At 34.2% G+C, this 26,371-nt stretch overlaps 5 protein-coding genes across 11 annotated transcripts; 3 read left to right on the forward strand and 2 right to left on the reverse strand.

The window, feature by feature from the left end:
- Positions 1 to 215: 215 nt before the first annotated feature.
- On the forward strand, positions 216 to 2,068 carry elm (calcineurin like EF-hand protein 1 elm). Of its 5 annotated transcripts, none has more exons than XM_066734960.1 (5): positions 216 to 354; positions 714 to 874; positions 945 to 1,208; positions 1,281 to 1,374; positions 1,767 to 2,068. In XM_066734960.1, the coding sequence occupies exons 2-5, from the start codon at positions 808 to 810 to the stop codon at positions 1,909 to 1,911; spliced, it is 570 nt and encodes a 189-aa protein (XP_066591057.1). In that variant the 5' UTR covers positions 216 to 354; positions 714 to 807; the 3' UTR covers positions 1,912 to 2,068. The 5 variants fall into 5 exon arrangements, with proteins under 5 accessions (XP_066591057.1, XP_066591053.1, XP_066591055.1 ...); XM_066734956.1 differs by having other exon boundaries at positions 330 to 467; XM_066734958.1 differs by lacking the exon at positions 216 to 354 and adding an exon at positions 384 to 575.
- Positions 2,069 to 2,212: 144 nt separating this feature from the next.
- Positions 2,213 to 13,076, forward strand: aru (arouser). 3 transcript variants are annotated; one of them, XM_066734955.1, is made up of 6 exons: positions 2,213 to 3,453; positions 8,090 to 8,162; positions 9,214 to 9,449; positions 10,329 to 10,671; positions 11,151 to 12,358; positions 12,448 to 13,076. In XM_066734955.1, exons 2-6 carry the CDS (start codon positions 8,117 to 8,119, stop codon positions 12,586 to 12,588), a joined length of 1,974 nt encoding a protein of 657 aa, XP_066591052.1. In that variant the 5' UTR covers positions 2,213 to 3,453; positions 8,090 to 8,116; the 3' UTR covers positions 12,589 to 13,076. The 3 variants fall into 3 exon arrangements, with proteins under 3 accessions (XP_066591052.1, XP_066591051.1, XP_066591050.1); XM_066734954.1 differs by lacking the exon at positions 2,213 to 3,453 and adding an exon at positions 5,429 to 5,756; XM_066734953.1 differs by lacking the exon at positions 2,213 to 3,453 and adding an exon at positions 5,556 to 5,725.
- A 748-nt stretch (positions 13,077 to 13,824) lies between these two features.
- Positions 13,825 to 18,845, reverse strand: alphaCOP (coatomer subunit alpha). The gene is made up of 5 exons (XM_066735207.1): positions 18,643 to 18,845; positions 17,353 to 18,577; positions 15,652 to 16,599; positions 14,427 to 15,581; positions 13,825 to 14,346 (listed from the first exon to the last, which is right to left on the reverse strand). Exons 1-5 carry the CDS (start codon positions 18,720 to 18,722, stop codon positions 14,110 to 14,112), a joined length of 3,645 nt encoding a protein of 1,214 aa, XP_066591304.1. The 5' UTR covers positions 18,723 to 18,845; the 3' UTR covers positions 13,825 to 14,109.
- A 138-nt stretch (positions 18,846 to 18,983) lies between these two features.
- Positions 18,984 to 23,120, forward strand: LOC136778398 (transmembrane protein 272-like). The gene is made up of 4 exons (XM_066735208.1): positions 18,984 to 19,435; positions 19,500 to 19,610; positions 19,972 to 20,235; positions 20,307 to 23,120. The coding sequence occupies exons 1-4, from the start codon at positions 19,249 to 19,251 to the stop codon at positions 20,492 to 20,494; spliced, it is 750 nt and encodes a 249-aa protein (XP_066591305.1). The 5' UTR covers positions 18,984 to 19,248; the 3' UTR covers positions 20,495 to 23,120.
- Positions 23,121 to 23,947: 827 nt separating this feature from the next.
- On the reverse strand, positions 23,948 to 26,166 carry LOC136778577 (radial spoke head 1 homolog). The gene is made up of 5 exons (XM_066735534.1): positions 26,116 to 26,166; positions 25,757 to 25,976; positions 24,398 to 24,624; positions 24,165 to 24,306; positions 23,948 to 24,123 (listed from the first exon to the last, which is right to left on the reverse strand). Exons 1-5 carry the CDS (start codon positions 26,164 to 26,166, stop codon positions 23,948 to 23,950), a joined length of 816 nt encoding a protein of 271 aa, XP_066591631.1.
- Between the last annotated feature and the right edge of the window lie 205 nt (positions 26,167 to 26,371).

Here is a 26,371-nt window from a genome sequence, read left to right on the forward strand (position 1 = left end):
AGAGGCGGCGTTGCAATTGTTGCAAATAGAAACGCTTCTGGTGAACATTACCCTTGACAAAAAACAACTCACCTAAGCGCTAGAACGTATTTTTTACTAAAGACCGACACGCTCGCAATATATAATTAATATAATACCTTTATAAATTATTATATTAGGTGCTTTCCAATTAGCCTAAAAATCGACATAAATCAGATACATATACATATGTAGTTGGTGTGACATACAATGTATACATACATACAATACTATTTGCATTTGTGTGTCATGTCGATTTTCAGGGTAACTGGAAAGCAACTAATGTAGGTTGGTAATTGGTATTATACTTTTGGTAGTTGGTATTACTTGGTATAGGTAAGCAATACCGAGCAGTACTGTCAATGATGAGTGTTAGACAGTGTCAGTGTCAGTCCGACATGTTTTGCAAGATTTTTGCCATCAGTCATCACGCCAAATATTAATTAGAAGTCTGAACCATGAGATAGCTAACCTAAGTTCTGTTTTCTATTGCTGCATTGCTGAAAGTATTATGAGTAAAATAGAGAATGCTTGCTAGGTTAAAGACTAGACTACTGGTAAACAGCTTAAACTTAATTGCTATACAGAAAGTGCAACAATGGAATACAGAGTTATAGCAGACTGCAGCAGACTATAAATTTATATTTAATCTATCATCTACTTGTACTTTGAAGTTTGAACTGTTCAAATTTCAGGGTCAATGATACGGATTGTTATGGCTCAGCCGCTCCAGTACTAAAAGTTTTACTGTAATTCAGAATATTCAGATATTAAGTTTTTTCTATAAATATGGGGAATAGATCAAGTTTACTATTGCGCGAAGAGGAAATCGCACAAATTCAAGAGGCCACAGGATGTAAGTTTTTAATATAAAATTTTTTTTGTTTTTTTTTTTTTTACTAAATTTGTTTTTTTACTAATTATAGTTACACCAAACCAAATTGAGCGTTTGTATAGTCGATTTACTAGTCTTGATCGTGGGGATTGTGGCACTCTTAGCCGCGAAGATTTTCTTAGAATTCCTGAACTTGCTATTAATCCATTGGGAGAAAGGATAGTAAATGCTTTTTTTGATGAAAGTGGAAATGATAGAGTGAATTTCTTACAATTTATGCAAGTTTTAGCTTTGTTTAGACCTATTAAAAAGAACAGCCCAAATAGACTAAATTCAAGACAAGAAAAATTGAAGTGTATGTTATTCCATAATAATATGTTTACATTTCTAAATCCATTATTTTAAGTATTTTATTATTCTTTTATAGTTGCTTTTAAAATGTATGATTTGGATAAAGATGATTTAATATCAAAGGATGAACTATTGGCAATATTACATATGATGGTTGGTGCTAATATAAGGTAATAAAAAATGTTTTTTTATTATTATTTGGTAGCATATAATCTGTCTATGTAAGAGATGGTGTCACAATGAAGCTATTTTTTATTTTTATATTTATTTCTGAAACATTACTACAAAAGATTTTGAGCAGATGTTACCAATACTGTTGTTCATATAAAACTGCTTAAAATATATGTACTGTAATGTTGATAACACTAAAGTCATGTTCCGTTATTACTTCAAGAAGCTTAAAGTACCGAGAATCTGTACTTTTTATAATACAAATTATAGTTTCAATACTTATAGCTTACTTGCAGTAGTAACGGAACACGGTCTAAATAGCATCTCGTTGAATCCAGTCTATGTTACTTGATAAAAACTTGGTTAAGAAAAGTGTATCTTAAATTTTTAGTGAGGAGCAATTAACAAGTATTGCTGAAAGAACAATAATAGAAGCTGATGAGAATGGGGATGGTATGATATCATTTGAAGAATTTTGTAAAGCATTAGATCGAACCGATGTAGAGCAGAAAATGTCTATAAGATTTCTTAGTTAGTTATAAAACTTTAATTGCTATAAGGTGATACTTACAGAAACTTAAAATTTGGCCTATAGTTTTCGTGTGTACTTTTCTTTTTTTAAATTTGTCTTTAAGCAATTGTACTCTGGTCTCCAAATAAATATAGATGTTATGCTGTTATAACTAAAAAGAATAGTGCATTATTTTAGCTCATTGGAATTTCTAAAATAAATTACTTATACTTTTTAATAGACAAAGTAATTTTTAATTAGTTATTGAAAGGTGCTAGAGAAATTATTATTTTTATATAAAAATTGAACTTCCTATTTTTTAAATGTTGTAAGAGGTCAATTTTTATTTTGGGATGCCAAAATATCCAGAAAAATAGGTATTTTAACAATGTATCAGTTTGATGATAGTCGTTTAACTCTAAGGTTGTGTTCATTTGTTACCTTTAGTAGCTGCCAGTTGTTACCATAATTCTCTTAGTTATATATGTTACATGAAACATTTGCGGGACTAGGAGCTACTGGAAGTAATAAGCAATCAAAGGACTGAGGGAACATTGGATAATGCTACTGGTTTGACCTTGAAAAGTCATTGAGTCATATGAATGTCATATTGAGTTTTGTTTCTAATTAAATATTTTATTTATTTTTACATATATTCTTATATAGTATCTAGAATTATTTCAAGTACCATATGAATCTATTATTAAAAGTATGTTTATCTAAACAAACGGATCAATATCATTTGTAGAAAAAGAATTCAGAAGTACTCTACATTTTCCTTGAGGGCAGCTTTCAAGGGGGCTATCATGAAAAAGGACATACATCATTAGATGATATTCTCAAATGTTTTGAATTCTCTCTTAAGGTAGATCCAGACTAAAGCATTTATGCGAACACGAATGCCACTCGCACACTAATGCTCTAGTCTTTACAAATATTTTATACATAAAAAACAAGAATTCTAGAACATTGGTACGCGAATAGCATTCATGCGCGCACAGATTCTCTAGTCTCTAGTCTAGATCTATCCGAAGAAAATTTAATATTTCCATTAAAATTTCGCCCGAGGTCATTTGTATCTTTAATGTAGTTTGTGAGTTAATTTATTATAACTGTTACAGATTAAACTGTCTTTGAATCGATATATTTTGTTAGTTGTGCTTCGCGAAGGCAATTTTCCTTTTCTTTTTCATTATAACAATCGAGAGATAATTGTTATACAGGAGATTGGCAAGAGCTAGCAAAATTTAGACAGAGAGGATAATAAATAGGATGAGAGAAAAAGGGAAAGTGTTAAATAACGAAAGAGGAGATTGTTGGGTAAAAGGAAGCCCTTTTAAGAAAAATCCTTTGGAAGTTCCATTTTATAGAACAAAATATGAGTTCTTTTTGAACTCTCATTGTATTAGAAAATGTTTTCAGAATTCTTAAAGACTTCAAAAGAGAATTTTTATTTTCCTTCATAAAAAGAGTTCCACAAGTGTTCTAAAAGAATTCTTCGTGCCAGATGGGAGGATTATACTGGATTATACTTTAACCAACGAGAAAGCACCCCCCTTTTGCGCAGGTAAGCCAAGTCTTCCCCACTAAATTATCTTAGTCTGTGCTAATCACAAGCTTACATAGGTATTATGTAACCAATCAAAGACGATGTGCGCATCGACGAACTAAAATTGGTCAAAATTGGTTTTGCTCTCTCGCTGGATAGAGTATAGGTATTGGAATTTAATATGGAAGAGGGGGAAGAGCCAACATGGCCGATATAATTCGCAATTGTTTTATAAAGGCGATACTTAGGGTGCTATACAAAAAAATATACTAAGATTGAATTTCAGTTGAACAATTACTTAAGACGAAAACCGTGTTAAGCATTGCATTGAAAATTAAAGTGAGGCAATTGATCTTAGCTAATACCGTATTAAGCTTAAGTTGGGTTTATTGATATCGCCCTTCGCATAGTTTTTTTCATGAATGTTGAAAGTAACACGTGAGTGTTGTAAAATATGCTGATTAAAACTCTTGTCTGAAAGGAAATATTGAAATATGTCACAAATTTTGTTTATCAACCAAACGAGTTTTAGTAGCTGATTCTGTAATTATATTTCTCTTGCTTGGAGAACATAAAAGTTTATTATATATTTTAATGCTGTAATTCATGCTAGTCTTCGAATTACAACAGTTGTATTAAACCCCCAATTTCTTATGTCAGAGATCCTAAATATATTATTAATAATATTTTTATAATTTATTCGTTAATCATTGCTAATAAAATCTAGAGGTATTATTTTAATAAAAATATTTCACTAACATATTATTTTCGTATCGATTACTTTGTTGTCTAAAAAAATTCAATTTTTGACCTTCAATCTTAATACAATTACCATTTCCTTGGAAAATATTAATTTTCCAGAATCCGAAATTAAAATTTAAAATTTTACATTTGAATCTCGAAAAATCTTGTTATTTCTATACAATTTAATAAAATCCATACGAAAGTAGCATATTGAAAAGATATGAGTTCAGAACGTTTTTTACAGATGAGATAGTGGAGCGTTATATATATTTCAAAACTATTCAATGAAAAAATAAATTTTAGAGGGATTTAAAGAATTTTAATTTGTACCATTTTTTATTAAAAATATATTTAACACCACAGAAAAATCAAATTTATATAAATTTTATTCGACTATAACTTATAAACATGTATATTAGTAAGTTATTAGACTACGTAATTAAAAAATTCCTTGCATATAACAGATATGGTGCCCGTAAATAATAAGGCTTCTCCTAAAAATCTGAGCACTTAAATAACTTGCCACCGAGTAGGAAAGTAGTGAAACTTTTCCAATGAAAGTTTTATGACTCAGAGGGTGCCAACAAATCGCGCAATTTTTTCGACCTTGAAATGTCATTAAAAGGTCACATGAAAAACACCTTGAGATTTTTTAAATTGAGCACTTACTTTTTATTGCATATTTTTATATAGCATGTCTAGAAAGCTTAAAAAAACATTTTCGATTTTATACCATTTCATTCAGTAATTCACTAGATATATTTTGATTTGAGATTGCATATTATAGTTTTGAATTTGGCTGAAGTAGTGTTCGTGATCGCTATATATGTAATACAGACTTAGAGTCAACCACTTATTAATTTCAAATTGAAATATCTTAAATGAATGACTGGATGATTTGAAAAATTCCAAAGTATTTGGGAAAGCTCTCGAGATAAATCATAACAAGAATATGCAGCAAAAAGTGGGTGGTTCCATTTAAAAAACTTAAGATAACTTTCATTTGATTTTCAAATGACTTTTTAAAATTAAACCTACTTCATGATTTGGTGGTTCCATCAAACTCATAAAAAACTTCCGTTGGAAAAATCGTTCAATTTGACTACTCGGTTGTGAGTTATTCGAGCGTTCAGTTTAAAATGGAGCAAGTACTTTTACCGAAGGTAATTATTATTAATTAGATTATATTATAGCTCGGTAAACTGAAAGGAAGGAGAGTCATTTATTAATAAAATTATAAAAATCATATAACTTTTCATGTTGCAAATCTTGAAGATGGCCTTCATTCCACACGTAAAGGTTAGGTTATTCCGTTGTAACCGGTCACTGGACTTGTGACGATCGGGTACACCTGCATCAGCCAATCAGCGCTTCGTATTAAAGGTTCCCATTGAAGTAGGGTTGAGCAGACTATAGTAAACCATAGTTAAGAGTTCAGAGAGTCGAGTTAATAGGTAGTAAGGACAGTAAGGTAGTCATTCTGGTGTTTGCAGTCGAATATGATCGGAAGAGAGATTTAGTTCTTATACGAAAGGAATATAATTGTGTGAGTGGATTGAAAATTTGTAAATAATTAGGTAAATATAGAATAAACGCATAATAATCAATAAAACGGGACTCTGTGTTAGTTCGAAGATCAACGATCCAGCATTTTATTGATTCTTTACGGATTGCACCTTGCTGAATCATCAACATTAGTTTCTAGACTCACAGAAGCCATTCTCTAAATGATCAAATAAATTCTCTTGCGCTAAATCATTTTTCCCTTGACATTATCATCTGTTTAACCACTCGATGTTAATACCAAATACTAGTATTGCAAACAAAAATAACAATACTGACATATTTCTCAAGAAAATTGATCTAGATCGACATATCGTACGAATCTTTTTGTGCATGATGTTTATATAGCATTCGTTAAAAAGTTTCGAAACTTGCCAATTTTCAGAAACAAAACACTGACTTCCTTAAATTGTTAACTTCTACATGTAAAATATAATCTTCTCTACAATAAATTCTTAAGAAAAATAAATGTAGCTTGATTTGATATATATACAGCTGTTATCTTTCAACAAACGTTAATCTTTATTTTCTTAAAAAATAAGAATAATCAGACAAAAAAAACAAAACTTTGTGGTTCTATTACAAACAAGTGTCAATTGTTAACAATTTGCAACAAAGTTTAAATTGATTAAATTCCAAGTTCGGGAGAGAGTTGAAGGCTCGCGAAGGAGCTACAAGCAGATTGATGACATATTTATGACTTATGCATACAGGGACTGCCACTTAAAACGCCCCAAAGTATGCATATAAGAAAACCTTTATGTTTATCTACGTAACTATTAAAGTTATTCAAATTTTGCATAAGACTTTTTCGAATGCAAATAGCAAGTGGTTTCGTAAAGGTCCTATGCAAAAAATTAATATTTCTTATTGTTGCGGAGTGTACGCGCCTTTCGCATCTATGCTGCGGGGCGTTTAAAGTGGCAGATCCTGCATAGTTTGCAATACAGGAATGTTTATTGTGAAGTTTAAGTTCCGTTACCTTATTGATACGAGTGGTGAGATTTTATCAGATTGTTTCGTTTTATTGCAACGAATGCAATTGGTATAAACAAATTTACTCGCTATTATATATTATTTAATCGCTTGCTTAACTATGGTTGCATATTATTCGATTATTGCAACACTTCTTGTCTATAGTACCAACTATACAGGGTGTCCCATTTAAAATATTCCATCGTAAATAAACTATTTATTTTCCATCGTGGAAACAAATATTTCGAATAAAAGTTGTTTTATTTCGATAGGAACGTAAGATGGTATCATTAATTTGACCTTGGGAGGTTTTCCGAAGGAAATGTAAAGGTCACCTTGATATTTTTAAAGCATTCACAATTTTTTACTGCATATTCCTGTGGCTGATATCGAGAGTTTTTCAAAATTCTCTTTTCATTTTTTTGTTTTATCCTGTCATTTACGAGATATATCAATTTGAAAGTACACGTAGATGAGCAACTATATGTGTTATTTACGTGTGTAGCAGTTACACACACGTACGCTACTTCAGCCAAACCCACTCCTTCGTGCAATTTCAAATCGAAATATCTCGTAAACTACCGGATGAAACGAAAAAATGGAAAGAGAGTTTTTGAAAGTTCTCGAGGTAAGCTATAAAGATATATAATAAAATAGGGGGGGGGGGGGAGGGGGTAATTTAAGAAATTCTAAGCGATCTCAATATTTCCTGCAGAACACCTCCCAAAAGTTCAATAAACCAATAGTACCATTTTATGTACCTTCGACTATGTAAAACAAGTTTTTAATTTGAAGTTTTTTTTTACGAAAAAAAATTAAAGAATTATTTAGGTTTGAACATTGGAGTGAAAGTCTATTTTTGAACGCTGCAATTTAATTAGCAAATCAGAATGTTTAAATGCAACTCGTTAAGAGTTTCCTCTGCGTCTATTCCCAACGAGATTCTTCGTAAATGACATTGAAGATCGAGAAATTCGAAAACGCGTGTCAATGTTACGACGTTATTCGACAACCGATTTTAAACTCATCATACTATTATACTGACGTTACTTATTGTTCTTTCTATCAAAATAGTCACATTTTTGATAGACAAAAAATTATTTTTTAAATTCCTTTTATTGTCTTTTTTAATCTGTCTGACTTTCCAAAGAGCTGTTGGTAATGTCACTAAAGCAGCACAATATATGTCAAAAATCGATCTTGAAATAGCGTCGTAATCTTGTTCGAAAATTTCGATTTATAATGTGCTCGAGGGATCTCGTTAAGCTATGTTGCAACACTTTGTTTTTTATTTTTCAATTTCCATAAGTTTTCTTCCTTGACAAAAATTGCCAGTTATGATTCATACGGGTGGTAATTACGTCTTTTGCAGAAAAACAATTTGCTCGGCTGAAGAAAAATGCCGTACTACAACAGTGGACAAAATTCATCTGCATATAATAAAGGTACGAATATAAATAATATAACATTAAGAGATTTACGAAATCATTTATTCCATGAAGCAAGCACGGAGAACCTGTAATCATTTTGGGACCACTCGCATTAAAATTTTTTAAATATTTGAAAACGAAAAATTTAACATTATGATGAAAATCTTAAATTCTTTATGAAATATCCATAAAAATTATATATTTAATGTTCCACCAGATTTTCAATTAAATGAGCCGATCTCAAAATATATCCATGGAATATATAATTAGGTACATATAGCGTGGTAAAAATTTCGAGTAAAGAATGCTAACATCTTTGCTATTTTTAAAATTAATTATCGAAGTAATACCACCACGTTTCTTGATAATTAAAAACAGTGAAAAACAGTTTTTTATGCATTTAAGGTTTTAAAAATCTTGAAAACTCCAGATAATGAAACAATTTAACGACTGAATTCGGTTTTAATGAGAAAATCACATAAAAATCATTGTAAATAATTTTTAAGCATCGAATCTCTCGTAGACCCGTGTAAAATTAGAAAACGTTTTTATATATATCGGTGCATAAAAATGATGTCCTTTGAGTCATTGTTCGTTTTTTAGGTATTTATTCGGTAACTCTTTCTTATTTGACTCCGTTTAACTATCTTGCTCATGGCGATTCGCGTTGCGATCTGATAAGTCACTCGCAAATCGTTTATGAGCCATTTGCTGAAATATGCGAATTGCCAAGAGCGAATTGCAAGTGGCGAACCAACTGCGAACTAAATCAGTAGAGGAGAGTGGGACAAAATGATTCCATGTCGAATAATTTTAATATTTACCTTATACAGCTATAAACACGTTAGACTGAATCTCTATTACATTATTAAAAAATAAACAAGTAAAAGGAATATATTTTTTAATTAGCATTTTCAATTTTTATCCATATACACTTGTCATACAACAGACATATAATCCCTTAAAACGTGAAAAATGTGAAAAAAAAGTGCATTCGTGTTGGTAGTTCAAAGTTCAACAAGGTTATTTTTTATGATTTTTAATTAACACCTGCATAAATTTTTAGATGACAATTCGAGCGGACCATCGAGTACTTCTGGAGTACGAAACAACAATTTTGATTCGTCATATTTGATGGAGCACTTGGCCACATTCACAGTAACAAAGGAAACTGGTATTGTTTATCCGGCGGATGGAATGCGCCGGTTGTTGCAATTGGAGAAGAGCAATGGGATATGGAGCCAGAAGATGCAGCTTCGCTTGGAGCGAAACTGGGTTCTTATCATGGATAACGAAACAGGGGTATTGTTATTATGTAAAACGAAGAGTAACGAAAGTTTGGCGGAGACAGGTATTCGCTACTCACGTCACTTCCCAATAGACTTCCGGTCCCACTGATCCCACTGAGATTTCCTTTACTTCCGGTAAAACGTGCTTGAGTCCATTGAAATATTTATAGAAAATAATTGTATTGAGCTCATTTTATATTACACTGTATTTAGATTTTTGTAACTCTTTATGATAAATGATCAAATTGACCTAGATATTTTTAATTAATCGAGCATTTTTAATCAATTAACAACAGTACGAAAGCTGGGCGGGGTCAGATATTCGCTGCTCACGTTACTTCCCTTTAGACTTCCGGTATACGTGCTTAAGTCAATTGAAACATTTATAGAAAATAACTGTATTAAATTAATTTAATTTTGTATTGTATTCGGATTATTTTTACTCTTTATGATAAAGTACCGTATCGATGTAGATATTTGTAATTAATCGAGCATTTTTAATCAATTAACAACAGAAAGAAAGCTGGGTGAGGTCAGGTATTCGCTGCTCACATCACTTCCTTATAGATTTCCGGTCCCACTGGTTCCATTGAGATTTCTTCTACTTCCGGTACACATGCTTGAGTCGATTGAAACATTTGTATAAAATAACTGTATTAAATTAATTTAATATTATAATATATTCAGATTATTTTCACTCTTCGTGATAAATGATAAAATTGTCCTAGATATTTTTAATTAATCAATCATTCTTCTTTAAATAACAACAGTGTACCATGTTGTGTTTGTCTGCCAGGCTCTCGTTACTCCTCGCTTTAAATTAATTATGAAATTAAGAGAAATAATTGATAAAATACGATTAATTTTATTTAATTTGGAAATAATTTTTTAGGCCGTCATGGAACGTTTTCCTGCAGCACTGATTCAAGAACCAACGGCGTTCACTTCGCGGGATCCAATGGAAATGTATAATAATATTTTAGTGTTTACCGTTGCCGATGATGTTGGATCAGCACAGCGAGCAGAGATGCACATTTTTCAATGTCAAAGTATTTCCGCCCAAGATTTGGTGGAGGATTTGAAAATGCTTCAAGTTGGGAAATTAGTGCCTGGTGGTTCACCACATGGATCAAGAGCTGCTCATATTCCTCCGCCACCAGCTTTACCACCACCGGAACCACCATTAAATGGATTAATTGTACGAGAGGAGATTGCTACATTTAACTCTTCGAATGGTTAGCATCTCAATGATAAATAATATAGATTCATTTTTGTGTAGGGTTAAGAATTGTGCTATTTGTAATTTTTTTAAACCGACCGTGCATACGGAGACTGTAAAAGGTCAATGACCCCAGACTTTGCATTTTAACAGCCTACGCACACTCACGTACTTCATGTAGATGTTTCCAGTGCGTGTCTGTTTCTTCCTCTCCACTGTATTCGTTGGCTGCTAAAATGCAGAATCTGGGATGATTGTACAAAATACTCATGGTGGCTCTTTTACTGTTTTACCTTTTTTGGGTTATTTTTTTCTAACGATTCTTTTACTTACCAGTCGAGATAATTTGTTACCATTGATTTTTTTTGTTTTCTTCATCATGCTGTGTGCTTGAGCTAGGAGATTCGATAATCTTGTAATAGTTTGGAACCGTAAATTTAGAAAGAATTCGTACAATTTTTTCTTTTATCTTTAATTTACGTTGGTTGGTTACAGATGGTCAGAATGATGTATCTCGTGATGACAATAACGACGAGGCTTCATCTACATCGTCAGAGAAATACGAACGTGACGTGACAATTTTGAACCATTGTTTCGACGACATCGAGAAATTTATTGCGCGTCTTCAACATGCTGCTGCAGCATCCAGAGAATTGGAGCTTCGACGACGCAATAGAAAATCAAAAAAAAGAAATTTGGGAGATGGAATGTTAACGATGCGAGCTAAACCACCATCAGAAATGGAGTTTGTCGATATTTTTCAGAAATTTAAACTATCTTTTAATCTCTTAGCAAAATTGAAAGCTCATATACACGATCCTAATGCACCGGAATTGGTACACTTCTTATTCACACCTCTTGCGCTCATCGTTGATGCTTCTCATGATACAAATTACGACCCCAACCTTCCGAGCAAAGTAATCTCACCACTGTTAACGAGGGAAGCTGTGAATTTGTTAATCAATTGTGTAACCAGCAAAGAAACCGAGTTGTGGCATTCGTTGGGCGATACATGGTTGATTCCTCGTGACCAATGGAAAGGGCATGTACCATCTTACCATCCAGTGTTTATGGATGGTTGGTCTCCGGAGTACCCTATCCCCGAGGATCGTGATCATGATCAATTGACATCTCTGCTTAATGCGGACAAGCAGAAGAGGGATGACATTCCTGAACAACCAAACGATCCGTATTACAATCATCGAGACGTCGATGAATCGCATTACAGCAGCGATTATTTAGAATATGAGTCCAGAGAGGAGCGTACTGGAAATGATTATTTTGATAGACCCTATGGACCTTCGTCCGAATTATTTGCTAGAGAGGATAGAATGGAGCAAACCAGAGCCCATAGTGATATATCTATCGATTCTATAGAAAGAACTCCAAGGCCTGCTATAGAGAGAGTTCAAGAAACTTGGTTGGATGAACTTCTGTCTCGTCAAGCAAAAATTGTTCAAGTCACCTATCCGAGAACAGCTAATAACGACAAAGAATTGACTGTTGTCAGAGGGGAGTATCTAGAAATTCTTGATGATAGCAGAAAATGGTGGAAAGCTAGGAATTCTAAAGGACAAATAGCGCACGTACCTCATACTATTGTTACCACTCATAATTCAGCTCATACTAATGATAATGATGTATTTAATAATCCACTTTACACAAATCGATACCAACGCCAGGGTCTTGGCTATGGTTATGAGGTAAGATGAGATTTTCTTTTTCATTTTTGTCCTCCATATAAAGGCAAAATGTTGAAACTTTATTTAAAGAAAATATTGTATTTTTTAAGGACTCAGAAATTGAACGAATGAGAAATACTAGTCCCGGACCAGATACTACACATAGGCCACATACAATTCCTCCGCCTGCACCTGTCGATTGGGTAAGGAAAGAACGTCTTGGGAAGAAGGGTGAATTCCGGTATTTTTAGGCTACTTCTAGGCATATTTAACACAGATTTATATATTTTATTCGTTCATTTTTCAATAACATTTTGATGATGTGAAGGTCATAAATTGTATTTAAGCTAAATTTTGCTACCTTTAAGTATTTGTTAAAAATAAACTCTTATTCCACTGTAAATGGTTTTGGAAAAACCACAAACACTGGTAAATTTGCATACACTTAGCTATATAAGCAGAACAGTAAACTAATACCTGTAATTTTTAAACGATGATTCAGTTATCAAACTGAAATGTCTTTAAATCGCTAATCATGTAATAATATTTTTTATATCCTTAAAAGAAAAATGGTTAACTTTACAGCTCAGAATGCTTTCATAAATAGTACGTCATTAAAATAGGAGTTTTTATTTACTTTATTGCTACATCTAATATATAGCTTTGTATACATTTTTGTACATAAGATGCATTTATCTAAATAAAATTGGTGGTGAGTAGCTAATGTCAATAAATAGATTTTTTTTAGCCAAAGCGAACCTATTTTTTAATTTACTGCCGAATTGTATAATTTCTATTACTACTACCGCTTTTATTATTGTTATATTCAATCGTTATTAATATATCTAGGTATTACACTATAGTATAAGACCGGTTTCACGCATATGTGTATACACACAGACATCAAAGCGTCAATCGTTTCTACCAATAAACACAAGGTATGAATTAAAAAATTGACAGATTAGCCACTGACTATACAGAGACGATCGAGACAAAAATTGTGGCAACAAAGTTCACATTCGGTACCGAGAAGGTATCAAGGACGATCTTCAAGGTCTATATCCTGACGCTGCTCTCAATGACAACTTCCGGTACCATTTCATACTATGAACATCTCTCGAGGATTCATTCTGGAATAGCATTCGAAGTGGAGTGGTCACCGAGACGACACACGAATACTCGTTTTTTTTTTAGTTGTCTACAACGGTGCTGTCCTAAGAAGTATGATCGAATGATCATCGATTAACTGTTCTTCCAGATGTACAGTTCGTCCTCTTCCACAAGTAACCAGTCTATATCCAGTTTCACTCTAGAAGAAGCTAAGAATTCCAATTTAACGTGTGTAAGCTAAAGAATTTAAACCGAGTCAAGAAAATACCAGATAGCTGAACCGTGAAATGTCGAATAGTTAATGATAATTTAATATCGGATTTATTTCTAGGTGAATGAATTGAGGAAAGAAAAGAATTTAACTGTCGCTTCTCCTGTAGAAATTTTATTAAGTTTAAATGATATACAATTTCGAATATAACAAAGTAAATGCAACAAAAATTTAATTCAAAATGCATAAGAATCAAATAGCTATAATAATGCTATTTGATCAACGTATTCGTAATAATGAATTAAAACTTTATGCTAAATAGATATCTAAAGGATGTCATCATTATATTATATTTTCATTATATTTACATAATCTGAATTTTTATACATTTTATTTAGATCATAATTTAATTTGAAAGTTTTATTTATCAGTGCAGATATTAATGTAAGATTTAACGAAATTGTATAGGACTTATCCGTAATCCAATGCAATCTTTTCCGATTACAGCTACTTCACACACTTTACACAGTTGATTCTTAAATTGTGGATGGTAGCTTGCACCACACAGTGGACACTTTATCTCAGGTTTTCCACGATAAATTGGTGTAAACGTACTTGCACACAATGAAAATGGATTGTGCTCATCATACGCTAACTGATGTTCATCAACAGGAGTCTTGTCACAAGCCTATAAAAAATATTTTGTTTTTATTTGCATAATATAATTTGTTAATTTTAATACAGAATTAAGTATTCAAGAAACTTCACCTGCAAAATTTTTCTAATTTGATGTCCTAATTCAGCCTTTGGACCTAATTCAAGTAACCTTCTAGCGAATGACGCTGTTGTTTTATAATTTTTCAACTTAAAAAACATGTTTACAGCTATTCGTAGTGTAAGCATTTGATGCACAGGCTGAAGATTGCAATGAGTAAAATATGCTGCCATTTCACATATTCTTTTCTGTTCTGCTAAACTAGATTTTGGCAAATTTTTTCTTTCAAGTTCCATCTTTAAACCAAGAATATATTCTCGACATATTTGAATCAGTTGCTGGGTTTCTGCTATATCCTGTCGAGTATCAACAACCAGTAATGGTGCGCTAATGAGAACTGCTTGTAGTTTTTCTATTGCTTCTGAAAATTTGCCTGCAGTTGTTAATTGATAACAAACTTGTAAGCGCTGAACCAGATCAGTTAAATGTAATCCAATAGCAGGCAATCCTGTTTTTGCTGTAGCATCTTTCCAATTTCGCTGGGGAAAACCGTAAAGAGATGGTATGTTTGGTAACGTTGCATACGATGTTTTGGAGCGAGCGAATGTATTCAAGAATAAAGATTGATACGGTCCAAATTCAGTTACACCAATTTGATCATTCAATAATCTAAATGCAGACTCAAATGAGCCTGCTAATATATGGTCGACGATTAATTGAGAATTGTTAACCCAATGTTGAGTCGGTGATAAACCTTTTGCAGGTGGACAATAATAGTTTGCTTCAGGGGCAGGTGCATTAGAATCAAGTTCTGGTGGTAAATCAACGTCTTCGACGTCCCAACCAGTGGCATCTTCCGCATCCGGCAATATTTCTACATCACCACTCTCGTCTTCATCCATTCCTAGTTCTTCATCATTATCCCATCCATCGACGACACCATTATTATCTTCTTCCAGGGCCAACGCTGCAGCTACCTGACTCTTACCTCGAGACATCATCGCACCTTCAAAGAACCCTTTAGACACTGTTAAAAGAGGCCAATTGTTCTCTACTTGTTGAATTGGCACTGGCGGTCGCAAATAAACAGCACCTTTTTCCAGCAAATTAAGTTCTTCGGTTAAAGAGTTATATTGGACGTCATCCTCAGAATTGGATATTCCATGAATTTTTTCCGTAACATAAGCTAAAGAGACTTGACCAGTATTCTAGAAAAGATTTACATATTCCACATGAAAAAAAGAATTTTTATTATTTGTATGCTTATTGATTACATACCCGTAAAATCTTAGCACGCTCATAAATATCTCCTAAGAATAAACTGCCTTGGTATTGACCTGAAAAGTCCTTTCGTATTTCGGCTATCTTAATCATTTTACGTAATTTCTCAAGATTTCCAGTAATTAGGTATAGAAAAGATAATTTTTCAAAATTTTTTGTTCTCTGGTAACACATTTCAACTACTTGATGATTACCCTGTAATAAAGCTGCTTGTGCAAGATTCTCCCAGCAGGTTTTTTGATCTAATGACCTTGCAGCTTCTAATGCAACCTCAATATTGCCACACTCCAATGCTAGACTAAAACGTGTTTTTTCATCTTTCACAAAATGTAAGGCAACTTCAGGATAGCCTTTTTGTTGTAAATATGCTATTATTGATTGACCAACAAGATTAGCTGTTCGTACCATATGTAATACTTCTTCATATTTTCTATTAATAAGAGCTAATTTAAATTTGTATTCAGTTGGATCTATACGAAGAATACGTGGCCTACATTCTCTATCCAAACAATAAACTTGATTGCCTCTTACTTTTGTAATATAGATTGGTAAATCTAGTGTGCGTATAATACCATGATCGCCATTATTTATAGCATACTTAATATGATTACTTGTAGTGTAAATAAATACACCAGAATCATCCCAAGCCCCTGATTTTACACGACTATTCTCGTGAATTGAACATAAAGACTCCATTTTTCTATTACATATGTTAACAGTATGTTTAGCAAGTAATGCTACATAAAACATGTCATTTGACCAAACAACATATCGACATTTTGATATTTTCACTTCAGCTAAAGTTCTTTTTTGTTGCACATCAAAGAGTGTTACTTGATCTGCATCTCGAAGCAGCAGCATGCCAGCACCAGCAAAAAAAATCTCATCACAATTAGGAATTTGGATTTTCTTAGTTATTTCATTTTTTAAGTTTTTGATAACTAACTGAAACAGACAAAAATTATAAAAATTTAATGTTATTGATGAAAATCTATTTCTTTCAAAAATTATTATAGTTAAGTATCAACTATGACTATATTTCTGAATGTGTGAATTAACTACTGTGGGGCTGTGTATACTTAATGCCATCAATGACCCCCTGCAAGTGTTAGAAAAATGCTACTTAGCGCATGATTTTTAGAGGCAGCGGATCGCTTGAACTCGAAGAGGCTGTTAATAGCACTGATCATCCTAAGTTTTAATTTTAAACAGTCTCCTAAGTAATATTGAATTTTAGTCTATCATTTTTAATTTTTTCAGTTATAAAAGATTTATTAAATATTTTTTGAATAGCTTCAAATTATAATTTTTAATATTTCTAGCGTAAGAATTCAGAATAATAAGTTATAATAAGAGAATCATTGATTATTTTTTAAAAAATCAAATTACTTAGAATAACTGCTTTTGAGTTCCTAATCATCATAAAATATAACTCTTTAGAACAGGGCTTGGAACTGTGCAACTTCTTATGAATTTTTAAAGAAAAACCTCAACCATGTAATATTTGACTTCACACGAATCACTGGTAAGATGTGCAGTGACTACCAAAATTAGATATCAATTACTGGGAGTGATGCTTTGAAAATTAGTAAATTATTGCATTTAGCCAAAGCATCATTTTAAAAGAACTTGATAAAATTTAAAATTTTCAAAAGTTGATTAAAAAACTCATACATATATCATTCCAATTGTACTTACTGAATAGGCTCTATCTAAAACTGCAAATCGATTTCTGGCCACCCATATTGCGGTTATGCCAGATGCTCGTTTGAATTCAGCATCATTGCTAGAATCCCCTTCACGTGGTATTGCATATAAATCATATGTGCTGCTGTCCACATTTGATGGTGTTCCTGTACATACTAGGACTGCATTTTCAGTTTGATTGTATGACATGCTATAATATAATGCTTTTCCACCACCACGTAGTTGCATGACTGTTGTATCTTTTGAAGTTGTAAAATCTAATTTCCTTAAAAATCGTTCTTTTATATAATATAGAATATTTCCATAAACTGCGTATACTGGTCGCTCTCTTTCTAGTTTAAAAATAATCATTCCAGAGTCATGACCAGCAGCAAACAAATTAAGACTAGGATGAGATGCAAGAACCCAAAATCTTTCATGCTCTCTTCGAAATGTGTGCAGACATGTACGCTTAGTCATGTCCCACACTCTAATGCTTTTATCTTCTGAATTTGATAATATCAAATCTTGTCTTGGATGAAAGAGTACACATGAAACATTATTATAATGACCTCTGCATGTATCTACTTCCCAGGCTTTAGCATCATTCATACGCCACATTTTAATTTGTCTGTCATCTGCACCAGAAACAATCAAAGGTAATGTAGGGTGGAAACAAGCCCAGTTTACACCTCTGTCATGGTTTTCTAAAACATGTTTTACAACAGCATCAGCTTGACCAAAAAGATCTGTTGCACCTGGATTTTTTAAATGGTCCTCTAAACCTCCAGGTCCAGGTGCTACATTTTTTTTTCGTAAACCTGAAATATCCCAAACACGAACTGTTTGATCTAAAGAAGCAGAAACAATCATGTCTTCGGTGGGATGAAATTGGGCACACATTACATAATGATTATGCCCTGTTAAAACACAAATACATGTTCGACTTTGCCAATTCCAAATACGAATTGTTTGATCATCAGATGCACTGAGAATCCATGGGTACTCTTGATGAAAAACTGTAGTTCTAATATAATCTAAGTGTCCTAATAAGGTGAATATGCATCTTCTCTGTTTATAATTCCATACTTTAATCTTATAATCATCACCACCAGAAACAAATAGCGGCTGCTGATTATGGAAACATATCCCACGTACAGGACCATCATGTTCATCAAATTTATCTAGCAAGGTACACATTCGGTAATCCCACAATTGAATGACACCATTGTGCAAGCTAAACGAATCAATTATAAAAAATATATACATTTATTATAATTATCGGATAAACATATTTTTTACCTTGCAAGAATCCACGGTCGTTTAGGGTGGAAGGATAAACCTTTCACACGGGCAGATTTAGTTTCCAGCTTGGTCAACATTTTTTAATATTGCAACCCTGTAAACAATATAATCTTGCCTTTTATTCCGTTAACACATCAATGGTTACTTCTTCCTTTCTGTTTCTTTAGAAGGTTAAGACACGTCACAACAGACCACCTCGACTCGACGACTACCTTTCAATTACTTGTAATGTTCACCATATGGCATATGGGCTCTGCCGTCGCCCCCCTGGCGGCGGTGGCCCCTGGCCGTTTTTCAGTTACCGACTCAGCAACAAAAGTTAACAGAAGTCGACTCAATGTTGACCAGAAAACTCTCTCAGGATCTGAAATACGCATTCCACTTGCCAGTTGCCGAGTCGGCCCGATTTTGAAGCAGTGTCAGGGCCATTTCAAGTAATTTTCAACCAAACATGGTTAAGCTAACCACGAGTTAAAGTGGTATAGCTTGTGTCACGGACACTATTTGTTCATTTCAGTTTAGCAAATTAAACCCCCGTTAAAGAGTTTGGTTGAAACGGACCTCAGTCTAATTCTTTTTGTTATATGTTAAAAGATTATAATAATGTCTCAAAATCAAAATTGTCATACTGCTACTTCAAATGTAGTAGAAGCTTCAGCAGTAGGGGTTGAAATAGATCCTCCTTGCTATGTACCAGCAGTACCACCACCTTCTTATGTGGAGGTTAATCCAGTGGTTATTAATGAACGCGGGACGCCTCCATCTTATGAAGAAGTTATCGACCCTAATGGTATTTTATTAAGATTATTATGAACTACTTTACCTAAAAGAAATAATATTGTTTTTACTCGTAGCTCCACCACCTTCATACGATTCTTTGTTTGGACGTATGAGAGAAGCTCGTAAAAGGTCCAAAGGAGTCTTTGAATTTTTAAAAAATATTATAATGTTGCTGCTTGGAACAAGTAAGTGATAAGACAGTATATTGTTAATAAAGGGAAGAAAATAGACTATTGTTAATGAGGTGCAAAATTTATATATGCTGGGGGCAAGGGTTACTGACATAGCCGAGTGTGGCCAAACTTGGAACATTGAGGCTAACTGATTTTGTTCCTTGGTCAATAGGCTATTTTTCATAACAAGTAAGGGACATATACAAGTTCTCATGCATGTTTCTTGGGATGACAATTATTTACTTTCTTCCTTCTGAGCTTAATTTCCCTCTGCTGGACATTTTTTCTAAATGGTACTTTTTCCTAATGTATTATGAAAAACTTATTAAGAAAAATCAGATATATAAAATTAATTATACTTTTTCTTTCACAGTTGGATTTACAATTGTATTGGGACTGTTTGCAATAATTCCCATAAGTATGATAATCATAGGTGGATTATACATTAATGACTGCCCATTAGGATCAAACATACCAATTTATTTAATAGTAGGTGGTGGTTTTGCCATATTCAAACATCTGTTAGATTGTTGTACAGCTATGAAACTACGTCTGCTAGAGAGGGACACAGAGAGAACGAAAAAGTCACGTACTCAAAAATTAGTTGAATGCTTGATGATTATGTGGTTTATCCTAGGTAAAAAGTAGAAATTTAATTAAACACAAAAAATTTCTTAATGTTCCTAAAACATTCCTTCTGTATTACAGGTTCAATGTGGGTATACAGAGAATACGAACCCAATTACAACCCTGCTTTAGGAAAGTATTGCAATAAGACTTTATATTTATTTGCATTTTGGCTAATAACATTTACTTACATATGCCTGGGCTGTTTTTGTGTTCTTCCCCTTATTTTCTCAGTAATTTGTGTTTTAATTGAGCAATTAAGTGTATAATTGCTTAAAATGCTTCTAAAAGATGTTATCATTTCAACGATTCGACATTATACAAAAACAGTCGATGTTGGTATTCAGTAAGAACTTTTGTATATTTTTTATACTTCTTTTAAAATATGGTAAATGAAAAAATTCTCAGGTTTTAAGCTCAACAATGGAATGAATCGATACAACAATTTACTAATGAGAATAAATTGAGCTGGGGCTGTGGATATATCGCATTAATGCGAATTTTTAATGTGCCAAGAAAATGAATAATTAGTATATGCTGCTATGTGCTCTTTCAATTTATAGTTATGAACAACTTAAGTATTCATTTCGTTACTTGCAATATTCTGAGAAGAGAAAATTATTTCTAAGAAATAATCACACACATAATAACAGTATCGGAAAGCTTTTTTCGTTCAGAGCAGCACAATCAATATTGATTATATTTTAACGATTTTTTTTGCCTTTAACGCGTAATGTACAATCTTTTGACGCAAAAAGTTAAATTACTTAGATACCGTGGGGTAACTAACAAGGCTGATAAAGTTGGTGATTATTGTATCAGCCACGTTTAAGGCTGGCGTACTTGACAAGGTTCCTCTTAATCGTCTAACTTGTCCACCGTTCTTTTTACACACACTTATCTCCCAGAACACTGTATCGATGCGTGAATCTTATGAGTCCAAGAAGCAAGTTTTTAATTAAAATAGTATTATGTAAAGTGGCATGAGTTATTCTCTCAAACGATTAACAAATCAGTATTTGTTAGTATTGTAGTTACGCGAATCAAATTACGATGATACGTACTTCCCGGTAGAGTATAATGCCAGCAAAGTGATATTGAAATTTAAGTATGTATAGTGGAGGACTGATTAATTTAGTAAAGCTGTTACATTGTGGTGTATCGATGAAAATGTTCGAACTTGGGTTTTTCACATTTAATTCGCAGTCAGTAGTGCAAAGTTTATTGGTTATTTGCTTTAGTGTTGAAGTAAATTTTATACACCGAATATCATTTTGAAAAAACTTAATATTTAGTTGAATCAAAACTCTAATAATGTGTGTACAGTGAAACAAGCTTAGGAGCTAATCTCTGCACTATTTCTTTGTAAAATTAACAAATAATAATATTGGTCTTCGTTGAGAATAATAGAGATAACATTTTATCTCATCCTGTTTTACCAAGGGGCGCGAGTATTCCAAACAGACAATTGAGTAATTTTTAAGTGTTTTGCGAACACAAAAAGTATGTAAAGATTGTGACAAGCTTTACAAAGCGAGGTCTTACACTTACTAGATGTTTATATTAATGCTATCCATTTGATTTGTAGCGCGAGTGTCTTGAGAAAGAAAGCAGTGTATAAAAATGTTACTATAGTCTCTTTATATTTATTATACAATAGTTTACCGAGATATAAAAATGCTTGTATGTGCACTAACTCCTGATCTTGTAAAACTATCAAAAATGTAGAGGGACTAGTTTTCAGTAGCTACCTGCAAAAAGTAAAATGCAATACCACAGGTGGATCGGAAAAGTTGAGCGAATGATGAGATATATTTTAAAAACGATACTGATTAGGATGATACTCCCACGTATACAAACTTAGAGACGTGTTAAGAAGCATACCTCGTGGTGTAAATCATCAAAGTGAAATAGAATTGCGCACTGCGGTCCTTGCAACCGAGTCAATTGGAGGACTAATGTCATAGCAAAATGGAGCAAAGCGTTAGTTCGAAAAGTGACAGTTGTTCAAAAATTTTACTTTCCAAATATAGTGTCTATATACTTCTATTATATGTGTTTTTCTCCTTTCAAATAATCCTAGAAATTTTAACGCATTGTTCCAATTTGCGTTTCGTTTTGCAATGACACGCGGGTACTCCGTTTACTCGTCAGACTGATCGCGCAACGTACGACCAATGCTTTGCTTTCTCGAGGTTTGCACGGTAAGGAACTCTTATTGACAGGATTTCCCATTTATATGCGTGTGTGTGTTTATTATCCTACAATCGGCGTAGGTTTGAGAATGCAAGACTATTCACCAAACCTTCCGGACACACGCCGCATTTTGAAGCTAACAATTGAGGGGATACCGCCTTCTATCTTAGGACGGAAATGGTGAAATTAAATATTCTAATGTTTAATTAGGCTACAGGAGTGAGACACTAGAATACTTTGTGTACTTTTTTTCTTTCTTTTAAGCAACGATTATTTTCTATGAATTTCGACTATTTGCATAACGGCGAAGAAACTTGTAAGCTCACAAGTAAATGAGATTTCTGACTGTATATAGGAGTGCACTACGAAAATGTATATTAAGCATGACTTATGTATAATTTAAGTATAAAAAATGTTAAGTGCTAGGTTTTTAGAAACTAGTCTAAGCCGTGTTTTTTTCCACAATATATGTTTCTATCAGTCTTTTCTATTGCTGCACTGCTGCACCACAGCAATAAGTCGGAACACGAAAGAATAATCTTACTTGATCGCTTTGCTTTATTGCAGCAAGAGAGAAATACAATGTTAAATAAAAGCGATACGTCTCTAAAGAGAAATTTGATAGTGCGCTTTAGAGGCACGGATTTTTATTATAATTTTCTAAATAAGAAGATAATAAATTAATTCAACGTTAACTTATCTATATCATTTTTATTCGTCGACTCGCTCCATTTCTTCCCCCTCGTATTCTTCTCCTTCATACTCAGCTTCCGGTAAAGTCAGATACTCTTCCGGTTCAACGTAATGATCCTCGCATTTCTCTGTCGTTGAAGATTCCGAATCCTGAATGAAAGAGTTTTGTATATATATATATATATATATATATAAAATGAAAATATAATCTTCATTAACTCGTTAAATAAAAAAATGTTGAAATTAAAAAGAGTAAAATATTGCAGTGAATGCGAACGAAGGAACTAGCAAACTGTCGGATGTAATTTGTGAAAATTGGCTAAACGTTTATGATACGACGGGAAACTGAATTGCCACCGGAAGTACCGGATCTGCCTGCAGAGTAAAATTAAGGGAATCGCTATTAGATATTGCATTTCCATTAATGATGAGTGGAGTCTGCGAATGAGACTGAAATAAAGCGTGCGCGCGAGAGAGAAAACGGAAGCACTCGTTTCGTTAGTCAATCGATCGATTTAAATACATTTTGTCCGGGTACTTCCGGTCTACGCGACGCGTTGTGAGAAAACCGGATGTATTCCTGGACGGACGGCTTTTAATATTTTAAACGAACGTCGCTTCTCCGGCATTTCCGCTTAATGGCTTGATAAGTTTAGGCCATTTCTCGTCTCAGGAATCCTATCTATCAATTTGTTCGTGTATATGCGAGCAAAGTTTCTTAAATTATTATTTAAAAAACTGACTAAATTCCAGTGAAACTTTGACCCATGACTGCGGACGATTTTTGCCTAATACTTAAATGGTATAGTGATGAATCGTAAAAGAGACTAATTTTAATGAATTTTAATTGGTACTTGTTCGTGAAGAGGGGTAGCTTCTGCTGGTAGTAAATCGGGGTTGTACGGTGTGATACAGCGCGATCGCCAAACTGCAATGACCCCTTTCTTCAGGGGCGAAGGGACTTCCGGTTTGACCGAAAGCTCGTCCTCGGCTTCGGCCTCAGCCTCGGCTCCCTATTGTTTCATTCGTCTCGGTTAAAATATAAGTCACATAGAGAGCTTTCGGTCCGTCTATTTAATACCTCTTCTTCGTCCTGTTCATCTTTCTCAGGATATTCAGGATCTGCCAGATGTATATAAAATCCGTGCAACATGCAATTATTGTCAAAAATGTAGCAGCCTCGACCATAGGGCTAAATCCGTTAAATGGGGCAAAAAAATTGATTTGGGGTTGGCGTTAGGCGATAATCATTATAACGTATCATCGTGGCGTTTAACGAGTACCAGATTGAGATCCCAGGAGCCGAGAAAACGATGACGTGGATGAATCAATTGACCCGGACCCTGCATGCGGTCCTTGATCCAAGTGCCCATAAACTTGGTGGCGCTTGTAGCGTAAAAATACGTGCCCATCCCATGGCGCATATTCTTCTTCCAGGAACCCTCGTAAACGTCGTTATTCATGTAGTAGTAAGTCCCGAAGCCATGTTTCGTGTCTCTCTTCCATTCTCCTATGACGTCATAGGCTTAAAAATCTCTCCAGCAAAATTATCGTGATTTCGGAAGAAGGCGCAACCTGGAGCACCGAGCAGGTAGAGTGGAGAGCCTAGCCTCCTACCAGCCATCTCCCAATAATTTATTAATTACCACATAACCTAACTGCTAATGTACACGTCCACAAACCTTCCAAATTGCCCAAGTTTTTCACCCTGACCGTTCTTCCTACATGGGCATTCTTTTTCCGTTGGATTGTGGAATCTGTGCGGAATGTGTTGCTGGCAAAAAATATTAAGAGAGGGGGGGGGGGGGGAGAGAGCCACACGTTATTATTTACGAGAAAAGATCTAAATTTATCCTTTATCGTGAAGCATTCCTTGAAAAGAGTCCGGAATCGGTGATTCGTAAGAAGCGAAAGTGGAGTTCGATGACCACTACTCACAGCGGCGTCGGTTAAATTTAGTTCTGCCAATTCGTTTGGATGATAGGCTACAAGTGTCCACCTTCGTGGAATCGTCGAACGGATAGCCCCCCCCCCCCCCTCCCCTCTCTTTCTCTCTCTCTCTCTCTACGCGTTACAATACTACGGCCCATGGAAAGGGGTCAATATTACTAAATCGCCATGCTTATATTTAAGCACTCGCTTACGTGTCAGGTTAATTATAGCTACTGACTTTTTTATAAGTACACTGACACTAAACAGGGATATGCGTGCTCACGCTCATCCACCAGTCAGGAAAGTTCTTCTCCGCTGCTTTGCAACTTGCACAACTGATCCGACCTTTAACGGCATTTATCTAACATCCTATCACGCGACTAGCTCTTACAAACGCTCCGTATTCTTGTAGAAAATTTGGATCCTTCTGTGCTACAAGGATGGTGTCCCAACATGTGGATGAACTGAGAACTCTATAGTTCCGCGCAAAGAGGACCGTTGTATCAGACGCGCTTTTGTCCTTTCGGTTGAATCGTACATTTTCTTTAGGATAAGCTGTGATAAATCTAAATGTTTATTGACAAAACGATAGCGCAATGTGGTCCTCGACACTGAATATAAATATGATTGTATATACAAGAGCGACCCACGTTGTGTGGCTTCTTCGAGCCTGAATCGGATCCTATTTTCGATACTGAAAACATCCGTACCTTGGTATCTCGTTCCATCGGGGTACCAGAAGGTCCCTTGGCCGTGCTTAGTTCCGTGCCTCCAATCGCCTTCGTAACGAGCACCATTCTTCAGCACGTAAAGTCCTTTTCCTTCGCGGAATCCATCTCGATATTTTCCAACGTACATGTCGCCATTTGGCAGCAAACATTTTCCATCCCCGTGTCGCTCACCTCGCGAATTTCTCTCACCTTCGTACACCTAATTTCGCAGGTATAAAAAGTAAACCTTAAACCCTTTCAATTCAGCAACTCCCCTTCTCTCTATTCCCCCTTTTAAGGGAAATATTACGTGTATAGGAATATTTGCTACTCGATACAAACTATCCAAATACTCTTACCCCAAGGGGATTTTCCACCTGTTCGCCACGTTCGCCAGCCTCCTCTTCCATTTCGAATTCTCGATTAGATCTAGCTGCTCGCAATTCGTATATATATATATATATATATATATATATATACTTAGTTTGACGGCGCAACGCAACTGACTACTGGACAGTACTGACTATAGTGAGTGAGCGACTACAGCTGCAGAGGCCAGAGGCAACTCAACGCAATACAGCTTACTTCATTGGAATGCTGAGCAGTGTACTTCAA

The sequence above is a fragment of the Prorops nasuta genome, unplaced genomic scaffold (genome assembly GCF_024137725.1).
Source record: "Prorops nasuta isolate Cenicafe-Biocafe unplaced genomic scaffold, Cenicafe_Pnas_1.2 PNAS00014, whole genome shotgun sequence".
In the NCBI taxonomy this organism is placed as follows: Eukaryota; Metazoa; Arthropoda; class Insecta; order Hymenoptera; family Bethylidae; genus Prorops; species Prorops nasuta.